At 43.1% G+C, this 26,381-nt stretch overlaps 1 protein-coding gene across 1 annotated transcript in view; it reads left to right on the top strand.

Moving 5' to 3' along the window:
• LOC112118707 (sushi domain-containing protein 5) overlaps positions 1-26,381 on the top strand; it is a 65,862-nt gene that overhangs the window by 14,982 nt on the left and 24,499 nt on the right. The window contains exon 3 of the mRNA XM_024217121.2: positions 9,178-9,296. Coding sequence (XP_024072889.2) covers positions 9,178-9,296 — 119 coding nt within the window. The remainder of the gene's footprint in view (positions 1-9,177; positions 9,297-26,381) is intronic.

The raw sequence follows: 26,381 nt of genomic DNA, 5'->3' as shown, positions 1-26,381 counted from the left end.
GCCTGATTTTGCAACTCTCACTCACGCAAGTAGGCCTATTGACTCCAAACAGTCAAGTAAGGCTTCATAGGCCTGCTGGATCCTTAAACCCAATGGTATGAGGTGCTGAGCCCTCTCATTTGAAGGGATCAGTGGGGGTTGAGTGCAGTCAACACCTCACAGGAAATGCTCAGCACCTTGCAGGATTGGGCTGTAGGAATGAAGCATACAGACAGAGAATGTGGGGTTGGAAGAATCAAATAGGCTTTTGTTATTTCCCTATTTACATGAGAGAGGATTTCTTCATTCTCAGAGAAATTGTATCTGGATGTTTTCAGTTTTAATCAAAACAAATTCACAATTCTAAATTGTATAATATACAGTACCAAGTTAAACTCTTAAGTGCAGTGTCATTTAAAACCTTGTTTGAAGCAGGAATGAATTAATCTACAGGAAGAGCATTTCATTTTTTAAACTTAATGAAGGAACATGGTTTAGCTATAAATCCAACAGTTTGGATCTTTTTGTAAGGGATTCAAAAGGTCAAACACACTGGAGTCTTACTTTGTGTATAATGGTAAAAATTACTTACTTCATAGCCTTTTTATTAAGTCTTATTTCTATCAACAGTAACTAATAAATGCTATTCTAAGGATTAACAAGTCAATGTACTATATTAGATTTCCATCATCTATATACTTGCAATAGCAAACCACACAGGAACTTTATATGGCATCTGAAAAAAATTAAAAAGCACTTCTTTCTTTAAACACACAATCCTATATATGATTCACAGTATCCTATTTTGGACATGATAGCAAAATTCCAAGGATCCGTCAGCCAAAGATAAATTTTTAGTCTACCCCAGAAATAGCACACTGAGTAGTGGTGCTTTGGGCTGCAGTAGTGGATAATAGCTAGAACAGAGGACTAAAAGTCAGAAAATGCAGGCTCAAAAGTTCAGAACTGGATGCCTAAGATCAGGCATTGAGTCCTTACTTAGGCACACAGAGCGTATGTCTACACTGGAGATGTAAGGTGTAATTTCCAACTAGAGCAGACATATCCGTGCTAACCAGAGTGGTGCAAGTGGTGCTAGCTGCCTGAATATGTATCTAGGGTCTTAGATGAGACTGTATTCCGGACAGTGCCCATCCTGCCACTTGCACCACCACACTTACACTTCTGTTTTTAGTGCTCTAGCTTGATCAGAGCCAGCGCAGATATGTCTCCTTGAGCTGGAAATTACACCTTCCAGCTCTAGTGTAGTCATATCCAAAGGGACATGGATTGATTTGACTGGTCTATGAGAAGTCGTCTGCTTCAGAGATAAAATGTGCTATTTATTATGTATTTTGATGTGCTGAATTCAAATATGACAATTAAAACAACTGATTGGCTACTGTTTCTAAGATATTTAAGTTTTTACATTTTATGTCTATGTATATTGTGTAGATAGTAGAGTTTTAATCATAAATTGTAAACCTAGGTCTTTTCATGTGTTTATGGTTGCTTTACATGATAATATTTCACCTGTCCTGTTTATGTAACACTTTAAAAATCAGCAAAAGGGTTATATAAATAAAATTTATTATGAAACAAAAGGCAAAAAACGATTATGTACATAGTTTAGTCCTATTCAGTGTCTACTTGGCGCTTCTTGGCTTGTCTCTTGTATTCATTAAATGGAGCATCTCTTGTGACTGTCCAGCAATAGTCTGCAAGCATTGATGGGCTCCATTTGCCCTGATAGCGTTTCTCCATTGTTGCAATGTCCTGGTGAAATCGCTCGCCGTGCTCGTCGCTCAGTGCTCCGCAGTTCGGTGGAAAAAAATCTAGATGAGAGTGCAAAAAATGTATCTTTAGTGACATGTTACAACCAAGGCTTTTGTATGCCTTGAGGAGGTTTTCCACCAACAACCTGTAGTTGTCTGCCTTGTTGTTTCCGAGAAAATTTATTGCCACTAACTGGAAGGCTTTCCATGCCGTCTTTTCCTTGCCACACAGTGCATGGTCAAATGCATCATCTCGAAGAAGTTCACGAATCTGAGGACCAACAAAGACACCTTCCTTGATCTTAGCTTCACTTAACCTTGGAAATTTTCCACGGAGGTACTTGAAAGCTGCTTGTGTTTTGTCAATGGCCTTGACAAAGTTCTTCATCAGACCCAGTTTGATGTGTAAGGGTGGTAACAAAATCTTCCTTGATTCAACGAGTGGTGGATGCTGAACACTTTTCCTCCCAGGCTCCAATGACTGTCGGAGTGGCCAATCTTTCTTGATGTAGTGGGAATCTCTTGCACGACTATTCCATTCGCAGAGAAAACAGCAGTACTTTGTGTATCCAGTCTGCAGACCAAGCAAGAGAGCAACAACCTTCAAATCGCCACAAAGCTGCCACTGATATTGGTCATAGTTTTTGCACCTCAAAAGTTGTTTTATGTTGTCATAGGTTTCCTTCATATGTACTCCATGACCAACTGGAATTGATGGCAAAACATTGCCATTATGCAGTAAAACAGCTTTAAGACTCATCTTCGATGAATCAATGAACAGTCTCCACTCATCTGGATCGTGAACGATGTTGAGGGCTGCCATCACACCATCGATGTTGTTGCAGGCTACAAGATCACCTTCCATGAAGAAGAATGGGACAAGATCCTTTTGACGGTCACGGAACATGGAAACCCTAACATCACCTGCCAGGAGATTTCACTGCTGTAGTCTGGAGCCCAACAGCTCTGCCTTACTCTTGGGTAGTTCCAAATCCCTGACAAGGTCATTCAGTTCACCTTGTGTTATGAGGTGTGGTTCAGAGGAGGAGGATGGGAGAAAATGTGGGTCCTGTGACATTGATGGTTCAGGACCAGAAGTTTCATCCTCTTCCTTTTCCTCGTCTGACTCAAGTGAGAATGATTCTGGTGCATCAGGAACCGGCAGTCCTTCTCCGTGGGGTACTGGGCGTATAGCTGATGGAATGTTTGGATAATGTACAGTCCACTTTTTCTTCTTTGACACACCTTTCCCAACTGGAGGCACCATGCAGAAGTAACAATTGCTGGTATGATCCGTTGGCTCTCTCCAAATCATTGGCACTGCAAAAGGCATAGATTTCCTTTTCCTGTTCAACCACTGGCAAAGATTTGTTGCACAAGTGTTGCAGCATATGTGTGGGGCCCACCTCTTGTCCTGATCTCCAATTTTGCAGCCAAAATAAAGGTGATAGGCTTTCTTAACCATGGTGGTTATACTGCGCTTTTGTGATGCAAAAGTCACTTCACCACAAACATAGCAGAAGTTATCTGCACTGTTCACACAAGTACGAGGCATCTCTGCTCACTTTGGCTAAACAGAAATGTGTCCCTTTGCAAAATCAAACACTGACAAATAAGAGAGCACGACACTGTATGATTTCTAGAGCTGATATAGGGCAATTTGTTCAGCAGAGTGATGTAAGCTTCGTTAGGATTGCATCATCCATGACCTCTAGGAATAACATGATGCAATTCATATCATGTATGACGCAATACCAGCTTCAGATTGCATCATTCATTGTTTTGCCTAAAAAGCAAGTACTGTCCAAACCCAATCATAGATTTATTCATAGGTCCAGTCAAAGATGTATTTTAGTCATTTCTGGTTTAAATTGAGATCCCTTCCCTTTATAACTCACTTATCCTCCGCCATTCCCAAGTCAAGGGTCGTATATACTGACCCAATAGCATATCTTGAAAACTAGAGCCAATCAACAATTTTAAGCATCATTTTCGTTCTCAGTGACCCAGAATTAGTAAAGTTTGACTACATTTATTTCAGAAGCATTTTGGCTGTAGAGCAGTGTTTTCAGAGATCATGAGTGACCAAAATTCCCACTGAATTTACTGTGGGGCAAATTTTCACTCTCTGATTCAGAGTGCCTCGGATTTTGGGTACTAAACTTTAGACACATAGATCCAGACTTTTAAAGATATTTAGATGTTTCGCTGCTCAGCATTGCAAAGCCTAAGTGATTTAGGCAGTTAAATCTCATTTTCTGAAGTGATTTAGGCTTGTAAGTCTACGTCCCACTGACTTTCAGTGAGATTTTGTTTGCATATAAAATGATTCAAACAAATTGTTACGGTTGAAAGGATCAAACAGCTAGAACGCACTTAGGCACAGACGCTGCAAGAATTTATTACCATGTAATTCCATTTATTTCAATAGTAAAGTTAAGCATGTGCATAAGTCTTGGCAGGACCACATCCTTATGCAGTAGGAGGGAAAATCTAAAGATTTACTTCCTACTCACACATGCATGTGTGAATGAACGTGCATGCACATGAACGCTTTTTATGTAAAATGAGCCCATCAAGTGCAGTGTTGTTTTTCCAGGAGGAAAAAATGCATCAGAGGGGTGCGGTTTGGGGGGGGGGGGGGTTATGGCGGACTGTCTGATGAGGTTTTCCAAGTTTTCATTTTTTTGAACTTCTGTATATCTGAAATATTTACATGAACATAACTTGTATTGTGCTTATGGTGCCAGAAATTAGATTCTGGTATCAACTTGTGAATGACATCTTTATTCTAGAAAGTTAAAAAGGAAGTAATGAGACCATCAATTTTTATGATGTAGTATATTTTAATAGTTCATTAGTATTGTTTTAACTTTGTAAGCCTTCAAAACAATTTTTAAGAATAACAATATTTTGAACACATATATGTATGATATGAAGAGTTATCAGGTCTCCCCTCAGTCTTTCTTTCTCAAGAATAAATATAACCAGTTTTCTTTTTAACCTATTCTCATAGGTCAGGTTTTCAAAACCTTTTATCATTTTTGTTGCTCTCCTCTGGACTTTCTCTAATTTATCCACATCTTTCTTAAAGTGTTGTGCCTAAAACTGGACACAATACTCCAGCTGAGGCCTCACCAGTGCCAAGTAGAGTGGTACAATTGCATAGTCCCTGCATCCCTGGGATGGAGCATGCTCAGTGAAGATGGAATCTTGGAAGAATTTAGCTGCCAAAGTCTAACAAGTCTCTGCTAAGCATACGGGAACAGATTTTTAAAAGGCTTTCAACTCGGCAATTCAGAAATTCAAGCAGATTTTCAAAAGAACAGCAAAAAATAAATAAAAATAAAAATAAAAAAAACCCCACCCTTGCCATCAAGTGCATCCCTGCCAAAATGTCATGTCCCTGCTCTAAAGCATGGAGGTGCTATAGTTTCTCAATGAAACATTCATAAGAATTTTTTTTTAGCATGGGCAAAACAGTGTATTTTTCCCTAATCTAATCCTTGGAAATGTCTGAACCATTTTTTGCTGAAACTTTCCCAAAAAATTCAGCCTACGGTAGATGCCAGCACGGGAAGTTTCAGCCAGTGTTAATCAAAATTATAAGCAACTCAGAATAGGATCTTATAATGGTAAGTTTGAGTAGCCATAAGTATAGGCAGTGCTAACAGCTTCATCTATAATATACTACTGTTTGCACCTCTTAGTTCTGTAGAGACACCATAGCTGAGATGGAGAGAGATGGATTCTATGCCCTTTTTTGTTCAACATTAACAGAATTGTATACTTAGTTCGAATTTGTCACTTGTGTTAAAACTCATTAAATGCAATAGGATGGCATAGGTGTTACTGAGGGCATAACTGGAAGATGGTGGGATTGCATAAGTGCCAGTGAGAACATAATTTGTTCTACAGAACCTTAATTGTAGGTGAGGAAGATGTATAAGGAAAAAAGAGACTATCTTGACTCCAGGGTCTCGAGCTGAGTTTTCAGGGCTTGCAGGTAGGGAAAAAAAAACACGTATTTTGCTTGTAAATGGAGCATATTTTATCTGAAATCACAGACACAAAAAATGTGGGTGTCAGTTTCAAGAGTCACTTTTGACAGTAGTGTCATCAGACGCTACCGGTGTGGTGCTCTGCTCTGTTCAATGTTGATATCAGTCGGCTACGTGCGTATGTTCCCTCTGTGTGCTGCCCCGGCTCTGCGCAGATAGCTGACACAGCAGACCCCGAGAGAACCCCCAAAGACCACAGACTCTGATAAAGTACGAAGGCACCCGGCCAGGTTTATTGCCAAACGAAGCACAGTAATAATTCCCCGCAGACTCTACGGGACATACTACGAATATCTGCCCCTGACAATGGACCGTCTCAGTCAGTGGCAGGACTCTCCACTACCCTCTAGGCCAGACAAAGACACCGCCCCAGGGATGCATTCTTATACACAGATACAAACAAGTATCACTCCTGACGTATTGAGGTGCAACCCCTCTACGTAGCAAGGTACAACCAGGGCCGGCTCCAGGTTTTTTGCCGCCCCAAGCAAAAAAGGGGCCGGAGTGCCGCCACCGAAGCAAAAAAACAAAACAAAAACAAAATGGAGTGCCGCCCCTTGAAAATGGCCACCCCAAGCACATGCTTGGAACGCTGGTGCCTAGAGCCGGTCCTGGGTACAACCCATCTAAGCAGTAAGGTGCCGCCTCTCACCTTGTACATGTTGGTTCGAACAAAACAACTCTATCCATCATATTATCCTTTTGACCCTATCGTTAGGATGGGTCAAAAGTTCCTTGTTCCCTGTTCCTTGTTATCTGAGTGGAATGTGCCAGTATCAGAGTATTCTAGTACCATATGTTTATATCTGTAGTATCCAATACATTGTAGGTATATGTTTGTGCAACCTCAGCCCTTTCCTTGCCAGCTTCTGTGAGCAGGACCTGCCTCTGGCTCACAGCTTAACTTTGCTTTATATTAGCAAAGTCTTGACCGTTACTTTAGCTCAGGCCTTAGGCCTCATACCGGGCCTCTGATACCAAGGGTTTATGTGTCAGGGCCTCATCTTACTACAAGTAGTAGTGCACTTTGTGCCATTTTTGTGCCTATCCACTCACCCAGGAATGGCCCCTAAGCACATCCTGTATCAGTCTTAGAAAGGTTTATATTGTTTACCAGATTCACAGCTGCAGTAGAATAACAACTATTTGTCTTTACTTTAAAGACCCTCCATGGACTATTTCACCCTATTTATCATTTTTCATATTCTATCAGACGTATATTCCCACCTCCACTGTCAGCGATGCCAGACTTCATTGTCTAATTGTCTAATTTTCCATTAAACAACTTCATGCTCTTCTCCTGTCCCCCATTATGCTTAGAAAGAGCCCCCTTTACAAATCTGCAAAACCACCACGTTGCTTCCTTCAGATTGCTTCCTAAAACTCACCTCTGCTTCAACACCTACAAAAAACTTGACACTGGTTAGCTGGTGTGCTCTGACTGCTGCTTATCACACAGATCATAATTTTCTCATTGTTACCTTTTATTCCTCTATTTGTTTGCTTTATCCCCCTACTGTAGGATAGTCCAATAGTTAAAGCATTGCTCTAGGACTCAGGAGATGTGGGTTTAATTCTCTACTCTACCACAGACATATTGTGTGACCTTGGGCAAGTCACTTGCCTCTCTGTACTTCAGTTCCTCTTCTATAAAATGCGGATAATGATACTGCCCTACCTCACAGGGGAGTTGTGAGGTGGTCAGATACTACAGTGAGGAAGGCCAGATCTACTTAAGATAGATTTTGACCATCAGCTTTTCGGGGCAGAGATCACATTTTTGTTATGGAGCTGATGCCTTTAGACATTAGAGATTAATTAATCCTCACAACACCTCTGAGATATAGGTAGGTGAGTAAATATTATTCCCATTCTATAGGTGCAGTAACTGAGGTATATATATGCTGCAGCTGGAGGTGTAATCTCCAGCTTGGGTAGACAAAAACACAGTAGTTTTAATCCAGGTAGTGCACTAAAAACAGCAGCTTAGACAAGGCAGCACAGCTGGTGGCACGGGGCAACCTTGTGAGTATACACACGGGATCTTGGAGGAGATTATACTCGGGTGGCTAGCCTATGCTGCTGCATGCGCCGCTGTGGCTACACTGCTATTTGTAGCATGCTAGCTTGATCAAAGCTAGTGCATACGTCCACTTGAGCTGAAAACTGCACAGTATAGATATACCCTGAGACAGAAAAGTGAAGTGATTTGCCTACGATGTTGCAAATCAGTGTCAAACAGATTAACTGAACAAATATGATAAAATACTAAGGGTATTATTTTAATAATTTTTTTTGAATTATTGGTGATAATAGGAAATCCTGGGATCTTTACCTAATTTGTACTCAGGCAAAACTCCTATTAAATCCTATTAAACTCCCACTTTAATAGGAGTTTACTTGAGTAAAGAACTAAAAAAGACAGAAGGCCAAATTCTGCTCTGATTTAAACTGTTTTCAATCTGGAGTACACTGTGGAAGCCAACATTGTTGCTGTGGATTTACACTGTTGTAAGTGAAGCATCATATGGCCCTTAGGCAGGACTTGGGATTTGTCCCAATGTTTAGACATACTGTGCACAAACTGAAACTTGCTATCACTCTTTCAAATGCCAGTCCTAAACTTTTAGTGCTTCCTGTGCCCTTGAATTAATATATGAATTAATATATGACCAGGCATTTAAAAAAATTACTTGTCTCTCTTATCTATTCTTTACCAGAATGGCCTTTTCCACATTACTACCCCAGTGCAAGCTCCTCAGAAGTTCAGTCCTGACAATATAAGACTGATGCAATGCTGTTCCCTGACTGTATGATGGAATAGCCTAATTCTGGCAATTAATAGATCTTTGACTATTAGCGGTAAATATGCCCAATGGCCTATGATGGGACACTAGATAGGCTGGGATCTGAGTTACTACAGAGAATTCTTTCCTGGGAGTCTGGCTGGTGAGTTTTGCCCACATGTTCAGGCCTTAGCTGATCGCCATATTTGGGGTCGGGAAGGAATTTTCCTCCAAGGTAGATTGGCAGAGGCCCTGGGGGTTTTTCGCCTTCCTCTGCAGCGTGGGGCACAGGGCACGGGTCACTTGCTGGAGGATTCTCTGCACCTTGAAGTCTTTAAACCACAAGTTGAGGACTTCAATAGCTCAGACATAGGTCAGGGGTTTGTTACAGGAGCGGGTGGGTGAGATTCTGTGGCCTGCATTGTGCAGGAGGTCAGACTAGAAGATCATAATGATCCCTTCTGACCTTGAAGTCTATGAGTCTATGAAGTGATATAAGGCCAACCAATTTCACCTATATGTGCAGTACAGTTCCTGCAGAACTTCTGATTTTGTTCTCCTTCTTCTCTATTTTAGGACAATGGTGTGCAGTAAGACAGGCAGCAACCAGCAGAGTGTGAAAGCTATCGATGTTAACATTGAAAATGATCCCTCTCCAAGTGGCAGATACAATGCATTTTGTGTAAAAGATGAAGGTCAGCATTGATATGTCATTGAAACAATGTACTGTCACCATTGTCTTGCCTACAAAAAAGGACTTTTTTCTTACATTTTCCTACTAGTGGGAGCAATGATGGGAAATTTTGCAAAATAAATCCTTACGGTGTGTCTCCATTAAGTGAGGAATCTGTTGCAAGGACATGAGTTGCATGACATGGTGGTCCAACTTATTCTTGCAAGAGTTTAGCAAGTTCACACAGCAACAAGCCTACTGATAGAACCATTTTGGTGTTCACAAAACACATCTTACCTGAGCTGGGCTAATTTTTTTTGTCCAAAACTTTTTTCTGCAAAAAAATTCAGATTCAGCAACCAAACACTTCACAAAGTAGTTTGCTAAATTGTTCATGTCAAAAAACAAACAAACAAAAAATCTCAAGAGTCAGAACATTTAATTACATTTGCAAAATTAAATGTTTTGATTTTTTGGTTCCTTTAGAAATTTCCTTCCATCTTATTTTTAAAACACTCAAAATTGAAATAACATGTTTCTTTTCAGAATGAACAAAATCTCCCCCCCCTTTTTTTTTTTTCTTTTTGATTTACTGAAAATTTCAAAAAAAAAAAAATTCAGTTTGACCCAAAATGATTCCCCCACACACATTTTTTTGGAATTACCCATGAACCAAAAAAAATCATTATTCACACAGCTCTACTTACAACCATGGTTGTACCAATACATTCTGGGATTCATGAAGCACTGGTAGTGCTCAGCTATGTTGTTGGGAACAGGGGTTTTTGGATAATTTCCCAACACAAAACATTGTATTGTTGGTGAAGTTACTCTAGGAAGAAATCATCTAATACTACACTGCTAAAGACCTCATCTCAGATTAGGGTGACCAGATCACCCCGGTCAAATATCGGGACGCAGGGGGGCGGAGCAAAAAAAAAAAAAAACCCCCCCCCTTCGGCGACAAGCGCTGGAGGGAGGCCCTGGAGACGCAGGGGGAGCGTGGGGCTGGGGTGAGTGAGAGTCCGGCCTGGCCCCGAGCGCAGGCAGGACTCAGTCGGGCGGTACCTGGAGGGAGAGTAGGGGGGCGGCCCGCGGGGCCAGGCAGCGGCTGTTCTCCCCCCCTGGGCAGCGGGACTCGGGAGCAGCCGCTGCTGCAGCTCCCACTGCCACGGGGGGGAGGAAGCGGCCACGGCGCTCAGCGGCTGTGGCTCTGGCGCCCACGAACCTCCCGAGCCTGGGCCTGTTGCGGGGACCCAGCAGCGCACATGCTGCACCCAGCCCCTGGCCAGTCGCGTCTGGGCTGGCTGCCCAGCTGGTGCAATCCCGCGGGCGGCCCTGGAGTGGGGGCAACAGGCCCCAGCCCCGCCGTCCCGCTCGGGACCTGCAGGGGAACGAACGGGGCTGGGCTGCCGATGCCTCCGCCCCGGGGCCGCCGTGGGATTGCACCAGCTGGGCAGCAGCCCAGACGCGACTGGCCAGGGGCTGGGCGCAGCGTGCGCGCTGCTGGGTCCCTGCAACAGGCCCGGGCTCGGGGGGTTCGGGCCCAGGTGCCAGAGCCGCAGCCGCCCAGCGCCGTGGCCGCTTCCTCCCCCCGCGGCAGTGGGAGCTGCAGCAGCGGCTGCTCCCGAGTCCCGCTGCCCAGGGGGGGAGAACAGCCGCTGCCTGGCCCCGCGGGCCGCCCCCCTACTCTCCCTCCAGGTACCGCCCGACTGAGTCCTGCCTGCACTCGGGGCCAGGCCGGACTCTCACTCACCCCAGCCCCGCGCTCCCCCTGCGTCTCCGGGGCCTCCCTCCAGCGCTTGTGGAGGGAGGAGGAATGGCGTGCTTGGGGAAGAGGCGGGGATTTGGGGAGGGAGCCAATGGGGGAAGGAAGGGGCAGAGTTGGGGCGGGAGGGGGCATGAGCCCTTCTGGGCTCCGGAGCCTTTGCTTGTTTGTCCAGTGTCCCAACCTAACATTGGTCAGGACGCGGGACAAACAAGCAAATATCGGGACAGTCCCGATAAAATCGGGACGTCTGGTCACCCTATCTCAGATATTGTAACAAACCAGTGCAACTAATATTTGTGAAACACTTAAGAAGGCTATTATGAGGTGCTGCACGCATATTATGATTACAAGGTATACCAGTCAGTTGGTATAGACCAGGCCTGCTTTGGGGACTCTGGATGTCACGGTTCATCCTGAATGTGAAATTAAAGTACTGTGCTAGAGGTTAACCTCAGTTGTAGATACTCAGATATCATGGCCCACCAGTAAAGATGTATTATGAGAAAAATATTGTTATTGATAGTAAATTTATCATACTTTTAAAAGCCACTTTCCAGTATGGAAATTCAATCTCATTTTCAGCATTATACGGAACTGGATAAATTTAGGCATTCAAATTCTGTGCAGTTGAGAGTCACACTGGAAGACTTTGGCAGCTAGGGAGTCAGTATTCTGAACTCAGCATGTGGAATTAAATCTAGAATCTGTGTTCCTCATTCAGATAAAAAACTGAGGGACAAATTGTGCTCTCAGATACACCCTGTACATTCAAACTAACTCCATGGATAGCAGTGGATTTTCTCTAGATACATGTTTGTGTAACAGAATAATTTGGACCTGAGAATTTTTATATAAAATATAGACTGTACAGTTGAATTAATGGAATAGTGGGGATGACCTGTTAAGCCCACAATGTGGTTTTGTGTGCCACTTCAAAGAAGGACAGAGATAGGCAGATGGCATTGACTGACACAGTACTTGAAAAACAGTAAACTCACACAGCACTTAGGGTGTTTTAACAAATCGTTAGTAGGGCTATTGATTAATCGCAGTTAACTTACACAATTAACTCCAAAAAATTAATTGTGATTAATTGCACTCAAACAATAGAATACCAATTGAAATTTATTAAATATTTTGGATGTTTTTCTACATTTTCAAATATATTGATTTCTATTACAACACAGAATACAAAGTGTACAGTGCTCACTTTATATTATTATTTTTATTACAAATATTTGCACTGTAAAAATGATAAAAGAAATAGTCTTTTTCAATTCACCTCATGCAAATACCATAGGGCAATCTCTATGGTGAAAATGCAACTTACAAATGTAGATTTTTTTTATTACATAACTGCACTCAAAAACAAAACAATGTAAAACTTTAGAGCCCACAAGTCCACTCAGTCCTACTTCTTGTTCAGCCAATCGCTAAGACAGACAAGTTTGTTTACATTTATGGGAGATAATGCTGCCTGCTTCTTAATTACAATGTCACCTGAAAGTGAGAACAGGCGTTCACATGGCACTTTTGTAGCTAGCGTTGCAAAGTATTTATGCGCCAGATATGCTAAACATTCATATGCCCCTTCATGCATTGGCCACCATTCCAGAGGACATGCTTCCATGCTGATGATGCTCCTTAAAATTAAATTAAATTTGTGATTGAACTCCTTGCGGGAGAATTGTATGTCTCCTGTTTTTTCTTACCCACATTTCATGTTATAGCAGTCTTGGATGATGACCCAGCCCATGTTCGTTTTAAAAACATTTTCAAAGCCGATTTGACAAAACGCAAAGAAGGTACCAGTGTGAGATTACAGCACTTGACTCAAGTTTTAAGAATCTCAAGTGCCTTCCAAAATCTGAGAGGGACGAGGTGTGGAGCATGCTTTTAGAAGTCTTAAAAGAGCAACACTCCGATGCGGAAACTACAGAACCCAAACCACCAAAAAAGAAAATCAACCTTCTCTTGGTGGCATCTGACTCAGATGATGAAAATGAAGATGCGTTGGTCCACTCCGCTTTGGATCGTTATTGAGCAGAACCCATCATCAGCATGGACGCATGTCCTCTGGAATGGTGGATGAAGCATGAAGGGACATATGAATCTTTAGCACATCTGGCATGTAAATATCTTGCGACGCCGGCTACAACAGTGCCATGTGACTGCCCGTTCTCACTTTCAGGTGACATTGTAAACAAGAACCGAGCAGCATTATCTCCTGCAAATTGTAACCAAACTTGTTTGGTTTGACTGAGTGGACTTGTAGGCTCTAAAGTTTTACATTGTTTTATTTGAATGCAGTTTTTTTTGTACATAATTCTACATTTGTAAGTTCAACTTTCATGATAAAGAGATTGTACTACAGTACTTGTATGAGGTGAATTGAAAAATACTATTTTTTTTGTTTTTTACAGTGCAAATATTTGTAATAAAAATAAATATAAAGTGATCACTTTACTCTTTGTATTCTGTGTTGTAATTGAAATAAAAATATTTGAAAATGTAGAAAACATCCAAAAATATTTAAATAAATGGAATTCTATTATTGTTTAACAGCGCCATTAATCACGATTAATTTTTTTAATCGCTTGACAGCCCTAATCTTTAGTCAAGCCTGTGAATATAATGACATGACAATATCATGCTGAAGTGACAAAAGGTGTGCAGCATATCTGATCTATTGTTAGACAATCAAATATTGCAACATTTGATTTGAAAAGGTCCAGTTTTCTATCTATTCAATAACTTCTGCAAAGATCATTGTGCTACTTCCTCACTTTGACCATGTCACTCCTGTCTTTGAATCCTTCCACTGGCTCCCCTTTCTCAATGGCACCAAACACAAACTACATGTCTTCACTTTCAAGGCCCTTCACAGCCTATCCCCAACCTTTCCTATCATTTGTCATGGAGTATCGTGTCAACTTTCACCTACTGCTCATTGATGCCATTTTCCTCACCCAATTGTTGCATTTTGAAACAAGCACCTTTCTCCCATGCTGCCTGTCACATGAGAGAAGCTCCCATAATATCCACCCAACCAACTCATCTTCCTTCTTCAAATCCCTCCTTAAAACTCTCCCTTGCTGTGTGGCCTATAAAAACTGGGCAATGGTTAAGTAGTTAGGGTACTGATACCACTGCCTGTCATGCTGGCCAGTATTGTCTTATTGTTTCATTGTGCTCTGCCTGCCTGTCTTCATCTGTTGTCCCTTGTCTTATTCTTAAATAGTAAGGTCTGTGGGGCAGGGAGGGACCCTATTTGTTTTGTGTTTGTAGAGTGCCTAGCATAATGGGGTCCTGCCCTGTGACTGGGGCTCCTAGGCCTTTATTGCAATACAAATACATCATAAAAACCATTTTTCAAAACATGGAAGAAATTGTTTTAGGACACTGTGGAATTGCACAATGAAAACTGAGGGAAATGAAATATGGATACAGAAGAGACAATTTCTGAGCAGCTCATTTGTGCGGGGCAGAGAGGCCCCTGGTGAGAGAAAGGATGACTATACCAACACACTCATCTAACAGTGTTTAATTCAGCAATATTTCCAGATGACCACAAGGTGCCCTCATGCTTGAATATTCAACAGATATTGGATAAACAGTTTATGTTTTAACAAGAACTCTTAAGTAAAGGTTGGCTGGTCTGAGACCTGCGCCTCTTCATGACAAATTGTTCCACTTGGCTGGCTGCCTGTGAAGTTCTTTTCAAAAAGCTGCAGCCTTTTCACACATAATACCCTTTGTGAAGTATATTAATTATCATAAAACATGGCTGCTCACTGTATTTCTGAATGACAGCTGTATTGAGCCAATCACTGTTACAGTCTGTGGCTAATTCTCTGGAATGTAATATCAACATTCTAATGCTTATATGATTTTTCCCTCTTTTTGAAAAAAATGATTTTAATATATGTTTGCTATGGGAGAGTTACAAAAAAATACTAAAAGACAAATCCTGATCCTATTAAAATAGGGCAAAAGCCCATTGACTTCAATGGGTTTAATATTTAGCTCTAACCTGTGGAGCTCTCTCTTTAATCTCCTATCCTGAATACGCTGGATACACAGAGTTGCCCATAGCTGGGTTTAGTGTTCGTATAGTTTTTTGTGGATTGACGTCCATTAATCCTCATCCCTGTGCTATTTCGTGTTTTATCTAACCCTAGGCCCAAACGTATATAGTCCGATTATTTTATCACTTATGCTGGTGTAACTCAGAAGTAACGCCACTGAATTCACTGGAGTTAGAATGGTGTGTAATTGGTGTAAAATCAGAGAAGAATGAAGCCTGTAGGGTACAGGACCTCAGGACTTTCTGTCCTCCCAGGAGGCACTCAGCACTTTGCAGGACTGGACACTGACAATGTAAGATGGGACTGTATCTTTTATTTGCATGTAAAGCATTATGCACATCTGTGACACTGTATAAATAATAATGATAGTAGTATTAAGTAATTGAATTTTTGCTGAATGAATATCCTAGATTTCAGAAGCAGCTGTTTCACCCCAGGCGAGTAATAACACTATATTAATTATTATTATTATTAAGCTCCTACAAATATGCTAGGTACCTCACAGTAACAATTACAGACATGGCCCAAGACCAACCTGTTTTGCAGTTTTGTCAAAAAGACTAACTACAGGTCTAAATCTTTCAATTATTTTACTTTTCACTGAAATCTATTAACTCAGGCTTTGTCTACCCTAGCACTTTTGTCGGTAAAACTTTTGTCGGTCAGGGATGTGAAAAAAACCACACCACTGATTGACAAAAGTTTCACCAACAAAAGCACTGGTGTGGATAGCACTATGTCAGTGGGAGACGCTTTCCTGCAGACCTAGCTACCGCCGTTCGCTGAGGGTGGTTTAATTATGCTGGCAGGAGAGCTCTCTCCTCCTGGCGTATAGCGGCTACACGGGAGACTTTACAGCGGTGCGGCTGCATCAGTACAACTGTGCCGCTGTAAGGTCTGTAGTATAGACATAGCCTCACTTGTTAGAGAAATATCATCATCACCTTTAATCAACAGGATTTTAACAGTGTTGAGGCAATATAACCATTAATGTTAAATGAATAAATCTGGCAGAATGTTAAGCAGAGCTCAACCTTTATGGAGTAAAATAAAATCTTTAAAAATAAGCCATTTTCCAACCTTTAATGCTATACAAAGTGCATTTGAGAGAGTCACAGCAGATTCCAGTGTAAACTATTCCAAAATTTTCTTCTAAGACCCTGATCCTGCATTCACTTATACAAATGCTTAACTTTAAACATGTAAGTCCAATAGGACTGCTCACATGCATGAAGTTTGGCCCACGTACAAGTACTTATTTGCAAGATTGAGGCCTACGGACCATAATGCTACATTCTTTGCACACTCAAGGCTCTTAATGAACTCAATAGTAACAGTGTTCTCTAAAATCGAAGAGGAGTTTTGAGTGTAGAAGGAATGCAGAATCAATCACTTAAAGTTAAAATTTTCTGAATCAGCACCTTTCCCTCTGCACTTCTAGAATTCAGATCTATTAAATTGCACAAAGTCAGATGGCAGTCTTTGACACTAAAGGTTATGTTTTACCAGTGAGAGATGCAGCTGAAATATTTTAAGAATGCTGTTTTCACAGCACAGGGAGGTATATCTCATCATTGTGGCATTTGCTGTCAAAAAGACCCCTGTATGGAATGAAAAAGATGAACGCTGTGATAGTCTGAGATTTACTGCAGCTCTGAACACAAAATATATTTATGTGTATCTGCAGGCAGCCCCAAAAGTAAATTTTAAATAAGTACAAAAAATAGATGTTAATGCAAGAAAAAATAAGATATTGTAATGGCTGGAATGGGAAAGAAAAGAAAAGCCAAGAAGAGACAGAAGAGGAAAAAATTACCACCCTCATTGTGTTATATTTTTTTACATGTACTTAGGTCTTGTCTCCACTGGCAAGTTTCTGCGCAGTAAAGCAGCTTTCTGTGGTGTAACTCCCGAGGTGTACACACTGCCAAGCCACTTAGTGCACAGAAACTGCGCAGTTGCTGTAAAAAAACCACCCCAACGAGAGGCGTACAGCTCTCTGCGCTGGGGCTACAGTGCCGCGATGCCAGTGTAGACACCCTGGTCGATTACAGTGCTGTGATTGGCCTCTGGGAGGTATCCCACAATGCCTGTTCTCGCCTCTCTGGTCATCAGTTAGAACTCTACTGCTCTGTCCTCAGGTAACCAACCGTGAGCCCCACCCCTTAAATTCTTTGGGAATTTTAAAAGTCCCCTTCCTGTTTGCTCGGTGAAGCATGCAGTGGTCTCAGTGCATCTTTCCAGGTGACCATGCCTGCTCCATGCACCAGGTGATCCCCCGCTTGGAGCAATGCCGAGCTGCTGGACCTCATCAGCATTTGGGGAGAGGAGGCTGTCCAGTCCCAGCTGCGCTCCAGCCGTAGGAATTATGATACCTATGGACAGATTTCACGATGCATGACAGAAAGGGGCCATGACCAGGGCACATTGCAGTGCAGGGTCAAAGTGAAGGAGCTGCGGAACACCTACCACAAGGCGTGGGAGGCAAACCACCTCTCCGGTGCTGCGCCCACGAGCTGCCAGTTCTACTAAGAGCTGGACGCGATATTCGGTGGCAACCCCACCTCCACTGCAAAGGCCACTGTGGATACTTCGGTGGCTCACGGGCCAGTCAAGAGTGGTCTGAGTCAGGAGGAGGAAATCTTGGACAAGGATGTGGAGTGGGAGGGGGACCAAGAGGCAGAGGACGACTCAGAGGTCAGAGATGCATGCAACCAGGAGCTCTTCTCTACCCCGAAGGAGGCTAGCCAGTCACAGCTGTCGGAGTTTGGTGAAGCACAAACAGGAGAGGAGGCCCCTGGTAAGTGGCTTTGATTTTGGGAATCGCTGAAGTGAGTTGTTGGGGGCAGAAGGGTTGCGGAAAGCAGGCTTGTGTCTGTATGATGCGTGTACCACCACATGGCTAGTCTGAGTGGCGGAACAGGGTGTTGATTGATTCCGTCACTTCATGGGAATCTGCCTCAGAGCTCTCCACGAAACTCTCAAGGAGATACTGGGCAATCCACTGCCGCAGGTTCTTTGGCAGAATTGATTTGTTTCTTGCCCCATTAAGGGTAACTTTCCCACGCCATTCTGCCATCACTATGGGGAGGACCATTGCTGCACATAGGCGAGCCGCATAAGGGCCAGGGCGGAAGCCGCAGTCTTGGAGAAGACCCTCCCTTGATTTCCTGCTCACCCTCAGCAGTGAGATATCTTCCATAATGAACACAGCCTGTGGAAAATGCGAGGACAGTAATGATTATAAGCCCCCCCCCTACAGTGCTAGCTCTCTCCAAGAGCCAGGTGCCCAGTGTACAGTACGGTCCTAGAACACTGATTTCCCCTGCCCCTGCGGTTACTCACCATTTTGGGGATCTTGTGGCTCATGTATTCTTGCCTGGGGTCAGCCAATTAGTGACAGGTGTGTGAATAATGGCTGTGTTTTAAATCACTGAATCAGTGGCCTGTGTGTTGCAAACAATACTGCTTCTGTAAAATGTTGCATTTTGGCTTCACAGATATGACCTTGAGGTCCCAGCCTCCCTCTTTGTTATCTCCAGCTGAATGGCTACGCAGAATTAGAAAGTGGCCATGAAGAACTAAAGAGGACTTTCTGCTTGATGTCATGATGCACTCCGCGGCCGAAAAACAAGAATTGAAGGAGAGGCAGGACAGTGAGAAGAGGGACCGAAAGGAGAACGTGGCGTGCCAGAATGAAGCCACGGAGCGGCTCTTAAACGTTATGGAGTGCCAAGCGGACACGCTGCAGGTGCTACTAGCACTGCAAACCAAGCAGCTCCGCACCCGCCTTCTCCTGCAGCCGCAAAACTCTTTCCCATGCGGCCCCCAGAAGCCAACACACTCTTATCAACCTCCTGGATCCAGTCTGTACCTGCTGCATTCCACTCCTGCCCAATCACAGTCCAGCCCTGCGGACTCCCAGTACCCACTGCACTCACTACCCGCCCCTCTGCAGTTTAGCCCGGCTGAAGTACAGTCCCGCTGCACTGTACTCCATAGGACAAGGTTGCATATGATACCTGGACATACACAAATCTTTAACCGTCCCAGGACTCCACCTCTGCCTGGGACCCTCCCTCCCCCACAGTGCTGATGTGTTTTTTTGTTTGTCTCTCTCCTCCGGTTGTTGTTTTTTAATAAAAGAATTGTTTTGGTTTGAAAGCAATCTTTCTTTCATTAATTGAAAGCAAACAGAGACCTGCAAAGCAACAGGCAATTTTCTTAAACCTTCATAGTGCATCGTCTGCACCAATCACAATCACCTCCTAGTATTACAAGCACTTCACTCCTGAGCATAGCAACAAATATTAGTGGCTTTCAGCTTCAAATTGCTGCCTCAAGGCATCCCTGATCCTTATGGCCTTGTGCTGCGCCCCTGTAATAGCCCTGGTCTCTGGCTGTTCAAATTCAGCCTCCAGGCGCTGAGCCTCAGTGGCCCAGCCCTGAGTGAAGCTTTAATCCTTCCCTTCACAAATATTATGGAGTGTACAGCACGCGCCTATAAGCATAGGAATATTGTCATCGGCCAGGTCCAGCCTCCCATAAAGGCAGCACCAGCAGGCCTTTAAACAGCCAAAAACACACTCAAAAGTCATTCTGCACTTGGCTCAGCCTGTTGTTGAACCGCTCCTTCCTGCTGTCAAGGTTCCCCGTGTACGGCTTCATAAGCCATGGCATTAAGGGGTAGGCAGGGTCTCCCAGGATCACAATGGGCATTTCAACTTCCCCTATGATGATCTTCTGGTCTGGGAAGAAGTCCCTGCTTGCAGCTTCCTGAACAGGCCAGTGTTCCGAAAGATGCGTGCGTCATGCACCTTTCCGGACCAGCCTGCGTTAATGTCCATGAAACGCCCATGGTGATTCACAAGTATCTGGAGAACCATAGAGAAATACGCCTTCCGATTAATGTACTCGTGGCTAGGTGGTCTGGTGCCAGAATTGGAATATGCGTCCCATCTATCGCCCCTCCGCAGTTAGGGAAGCCCATTTGTGCAAAGCCATCCACAATGTCACTCACATTGCCCAGAGTCACAGTTTTTCGGAGCAGGATGTGATTAATGGCCCTGCACACTTCCATCAACATGAGTCCAACGGTCGACTTTCCCACTCTGAACTGGTTAGCAACCGATCGGTAGCAGTCTGGAGTAGCCAGCTTCCACAGTGCTATCGCCACGCGCTTCTCCAACAACAGGACAACTCTCATTCTCGTTCCTTGCGCCGTGGGTCTGGGGCAAGCTCATCACACAGTCCCTTGAATGTGGCTTTCCTTATCCAAAAGTTCTGCAGCCACTGCTCATCATCCCAGACATGCATGACGATATGATCCCACCACTCAGTGCTTTTTTTCCGAGCAGAAAAGCGGAGTTCCACTGTGGTCAGCACCTCCATGAATGCCACAAGCAATCTCGTGTCGTAGCTACTACGCGTGGCGAGATCAATGTCGAACTCCTCCCTTGCCTTTGTAGTTTAAGGTATAACTCCACTGCCACATGTGACGTGTTAGTGAGAGCGAGCAGCATATTGGTCAACAGTGCGGGATCCATTCCTGCAGATCAAAGAGGCAGGGCGCGCAGTATGCAAACCATTGAAAGATGGCGCCAAATGCGGACGGAAGCACAGGGGTTGCTGGGATGCGAAGCAATGCATCACGGGGCATTGGGACAGGACCCAGGATGTCCCACAACCCCCTCCGCCTTCCCACAACTCTTAGCGGTAGAAGAGGAAGAGATGCTCTGTGGGATAGCTGCCCACAGCACCGCTCCAAATACCGCCGCAAGTGTGAACACGCTATTGCGCAGGCAGCCGACAGTGTGAACACACAACAGTGGTTTCCCTTCAGCACTCTCTGAGCAGTGATGTAACTGCCAGCGATGTAACTCTGCCAGTGTAGACATACCCTTCTAGGTCTACACTACAGTGGGGGGTCGACCTAAGATATGCAACTTCAGCTACATGAATAGCGTAGCTGAAGTGGCGTATTTTAGGTCGACTTACCTGGCTGTGAGGACGGCGGCAAGTCGACCGCTGCCGCGCCGCCGTCGACTCCGCTACCGCCTCTTGCCGCGGTGGATTTCCGGAGTCGACGGTAGAGCCATCAGGGATCGATTTTATCGCGTCTTCACTAGACGCGGTAAGTCGATCCCCGATAGACCGATTGCTACCCGCCGGATCGGCGGGTAGTGAAGACGTGCCCTCAAGGGTCAAATCAAGCTCACATCTCAGTCACTGTTTCACGCTGTCTGTAGACTCAGGATGGCAGCTCGTTGATTTATATTCAATTCACATTTGAAAGGTTATCTTCTCAACACTTAGGGATAGAAACTTTCTTTATTTAAAAAAAGAGAGATTACATTCTGCAGGTTCCAAATATGCCATATGAGCCTCATGCAGGACAGATCTGGCCCAAGGGCTGTATGTTAACACAATCTGTTTTAAGCCATTCCACAGCAAAGTTCACAAGAATACACGTAAATACAGAAGAAATAAATAAAACAGGAATAATCATCCTAGGGTTCTGCTATCAAGCAGACTTTCCCCCAGGGAAACATAACATGCATTTTCAACCTCATATTTAAATAACAGTTTTGGTTCACTCTAATTTTCCTGTGTAATTAAAAACAAACAAACAAACAAACAATAGAAAAACACTATCACTACCTCCTATCAATAGTTCCTGAGCATTACTGGTTCCTTCTTTGTTTGAACCATTCATTTTATAGGCAACAAATGAGATCTTTGTAGTGTTCCACTGCAGACATGCAAATCAAATTTTGTTAGGCATAACCTCTGACTCCAAATATTCATCAAAAGTTGATGGATTATGTAGTTATTTCAATTTGCTTTTTCTTCGGCAATAAAGGGAAAATCAAGTTTTGGTTGGAATTTTCTATGGCAAACATTTTTAAGTTTACTTTAAAAGAGTAAACTATAGATTTCTGTGTGTTTATGCTGTTTCTTTTTATTTGCTATGCTTTACCATGGATATGGACGTTTTTCAATTTCTGTAGTTTTCTTTTCCAAAGCTTTGCATTTAGCTGCCAGTGAATTTCCAGCTACCTGGTGATGTCATTTAAACTAATAAATGAAGTTATTTTTACCAGGCATTCTCTGATGAAAGAGGTATTGGCATCCCAACAGCAGTAGCTTACAAGGAACACTTATATTGGTTGTGTTTTGGTTCTTTGCATTTCATTTCATCTCAGTGTTTATCTGGAAAAAGGAAAATTCTCCATGCTTAAGTATCTCCAAGATGAAGAAGGAAAGTAAAGCAGCCACCCTCATCTTTCAGAGATTTGGCATCAAGAGTGAGCTCTTCTAAACTCTTAATGATAGGACTACTCATCACAAACCCCAGAGATGGCTCTGGGAAAATTCTCCTGGCTGTCCTTCAAAGAAACCAGAAGGCAGATGTTTCATGGTAGCCTCCAGAATCTGGGAGTCAGTGAAACATATGGAATGGTAACTGGAAAGATTACTAATCCTGCCAAAAGGAGATTTACCTGTACGAGGAAACTGAGGTTTGTGTCTTTATTGAGTTATTTGTTTGTTTATTTCAGATTGTCCTTTATTTGCATATTTAAGTTTATTCAAGATGTCTCAGAAAACCTTTACAGATTCAACAGTTGCATCTAATTTAAGTAAAGAAAGTTTCTTTGCTGGAAACTGGGGATTTCTTTTCCCCTATAGAGACTTACATCAACGCTACTGAAAAATCACCTGCCACTAACTTTCTTCAGATGGTCATTACTCCTGAAGTCCAAGTCAAGACTGAATATGCAGTCTGAAGTAATTCAGGTCTCTTAAACCCCCTTGTAAAGAAAAGGCTACTGAATCTATTGCCGTTCTGTAACCAGAGCTATCACTGGCCTTAACTGATTTGTTGGTGCCAAACAAACACTCTTAGGCCTTGTCTTTGCTGCACAGTTGACTCGAGTTGACACTTGACTGGTGCCTCTGACCCAAGTCCTGTCCATACACAAAAACCTTTTGTTCAAGCATGGTAGTGCTTTTCACTGAACGTCAGCTGGCCCAAGAGGGAGTATAGGCTCTAGTATTGCTAACACTTGAGCTATGAACATAACGACTCTGCAGTGTGAACACGGGCCTAAGCCACTCAAGTGCTGTTAATTCTCCAACGTCTTCTCACAATTCCACCTGAGCTTAGGGTTGCCAATTTTGGTTGGACATATTCCTGGAGATTTAATCACATGACATAATCTTTAATTAAAGATTAATCTTTAATTCCTGGAGACTCCAGACCAATCCTGGAAACTTGGCGACCCTATCTGAGCTGCATTTTCTTGCCAGATATTCACTCCCTACTTGTGCACCAGAAGTCACCTACCAACGTAAATAGCCTGGTTTGGCGTTTGACCCCACGTTCACAGGCAGCTCACTGTACCAGTACCATTGGTTGTACAGGAAATCGTATCTAGGAGGTTGTCTTCCAGCATGCTGCCAGCTGGCCAGATGGTGACATGGCGGTTCTTGTGGATCTCTGTTGGGAGGTCCGCAAAGGCTATGATTTCAGAACCAGTACTTGAAATTCACAGTTTGATTATGTGCTCTCTAGGAAGCTGGCAGAGCAAGGGATCCACCGGACAGGACCTCAGGCAGAAGGAAAAAAAATATCAAGTCCATAAAGATCACATACGGGAAGACGAGGGACTGCAGTGCTCTGTAAGTCACTGAGAACAGGCCAGTTCTATGAGGAGATGGACTAGGTGATCAGCAATGTCCCAAGCACACAGTCCTGTTTCAGAACTGCCAGTCAGCATAGGGAGAGTCATCAGCTATTAAAATCTGCATCAGCTGTCCCCAGTCCTCTATTTCTACATCCATTTAACATGATCTCCTTAGTGAGCCATATTTCTGCTTTCTCCTGGTGACCCCCATTCTCTCATAGAGACAAGCTGCTGCAGAAACACCCTCCACCAGCTTTCATGCCCTATACCTGCATCCTCTTCCCAAAATGAAATTTGCATTAATGCCAACATTTGGTACAGACCATTGCTCCAAGTTGGACCCAGGCCTTCCCACCTGCTGGAACAGTGGCCACAGACAGAAGTCTGAAGCATGCCAAGCTGCAAGTGGTTTACTTTAATGAGTTGCTAGCCAAGACCACTTCTGCACAGATGTCCAGAAAGGACAGACAAGTTCTCTCACAATACAATGAAAGAATTCAGAGAAAGCAGCTCAGATTAGTGGAGCTAAGAACCATGGGCTATGCCCCCAGAATTCCTGCCACCTCACACAAATGAATGCAGCACCTTTATGGATGCAGTAATTCAAGTTTGGCTTTGCAGCGTTGGCTCTCTGACTCAAGCTAGGCGAATTTGAGTGGTCACGCTCAGATGCCTGTCACTCGAGTGAACTGTGCAGTGAAGGCAAGACCATGGAGAACAGTCTCATGCTAAGGGTTCACATATTACACATCCAAGGTTTGTGCATCAACATTGCCAAAATCTTCCCCTTTTCTTTCCATTCCTACAGCCAATTCTTTCATGCAGGCTCTCATTCTATTCCACTTTGACTACTGCCACCTCCTTTGAGGTCTGGAAACCCTGCTTTACAATGAGAGATTAAGAAGCTCAATCGATTTAGTTTAACAAAAAGAAGATTAAGAGGTAACTTGATCATGATCTCTAAGTACCCACACAAGGAGAAAATTTCTTATAGCAGAGGGATCTTTAACTAGCAGACAAAGACATAGCAAGATCCAATGGCTAGAAACTGAAGCTAGACAAATTCAAACTAAAAATAAGGCACAATGTTTCACAGTAAGGGTAATTAACCGTTGGAATTACTAACCTAGGGATGTGGTAGATTCTCCCTCACTTGAAATCTTTAAATCATGATTGATGTCTTTCTAAAACATATGCTCTGACTCAAATCAGAAATCATGTGCTTGATGCAGGAACTACTTGGTGAAATTCTACAGGGTTTTTTTTTAATGCCAGGGGTCAGACTAGGTAATCATAAGGGTCCCTTCTGACTGTAAGATCTTGAATCTATTAACCTTGATCCCCCTGTTCTTAAACAAAGAAGAGTGTTTTTGCTGGTGCTAATGTGCTTTAATATCTTGAAAGGCTGGTAGAACTCTCTCTAACTTTACTCTTCAGGAGCAAGGTAAAGTACAGAAAATTTCCCCATAATAAGAGTTACTGACCTGTATTTAAAAGGGTCTTCTAAAGTTATGAATGATTTCTGGATGCACACTCACTTGCACTATCCTTTTCTTTGGGAGTTGGTTACCAACTGCTTAAGGTAGGATGTAGATGGACATCTCAGTGCATCTATCTTAGGTATTTCTAGGGCACCCATCACTATAGTAATTTACATTTACATAGCATTGTACTTGGACAATATCACAGCTGACTGTGCTCTTCAAGAACCTTGCCCAGGTTCTTGAAAATTCTCTCCTCTTTTTTTTCCCTTTTAAATTGAGTGTCACTAATTCTTTGTTTATGGTGGACAGGTTATGGGAAACAGGCAGACTTTGCAGCATGCTCTGAAGAAGGACAGGCTCCATTTTATCTCCTCCATTAGGTTGTTTTGTAGCTAGGGCCCTTCATAGGGTTGCCAACCCTCCAGGATTGGCCTGGAGTCTCCAGGAATTAAATTAAAGATTAATCTTTAACTAAAGATTATGTCATGTGATGAAATTTCCAGGAATACATCCAACCAAAATTTGCAACCCTAGCCCTTCAACTCTATCTCCTGGAAGGATATAGTGTGCATATCAAATGTGTTAATCATAAGGTATATTTAAAGTTTGGAGATGCTAATTTCCCCCACCATGCCCCATAATTAAGCAGCACAACTGTAGGTTAGGATACCTTCAAATAAGTAACTCTATTACTAGAATGCTTTGGGATCAATTCTCTCTTCAATGCAAACACCTAACTCTTTTCAACATTAATTAATGTAACTACACAAATAGAGTACACCTATTCCAGTGGTCTGTAGCTTTCCCATGTGGCAGCCAAATATTTTTTATTCCTTTCACCCATGTCAATCTAATCACTCTTATCAGTTCACAGGAAACACATTAGCTGCTAATTGCTCCTCACTTACTCAGGTGCCCGTGCCAAGCCTAAATGAGACAGAGCATAGACTGAGCCTTGTCTGGCTCAGAGAGGTGTGTTCTCCTATCAATGGATGTATATATCATTCCCACTAACTTCTGAAACTTGATGCTGTATGTGTGTATTAAAGGGAGAATAAATTCCAAAGCTTTAACATT

Source organism: Terrapene carolina, unplaced genomic scaffold, assembly GCF_002925995.2.
Source record: "Terrapene carolina triunguis isolate 2854851 unplaced genomic scaffold, T_m_triunguis-2.0 Scaffold33715, whole genome shotgun sequence".
Lineage (NCBI taxonomy): Eukaryota > Metazoa > Chordata > Testudines > Emydidae > Terrapene > Terrapene triunguis.
Note: the sequence above shows the minus strand (reverse complement) of the source record. Positions and strands in the feature narration are given on the sequence as shown.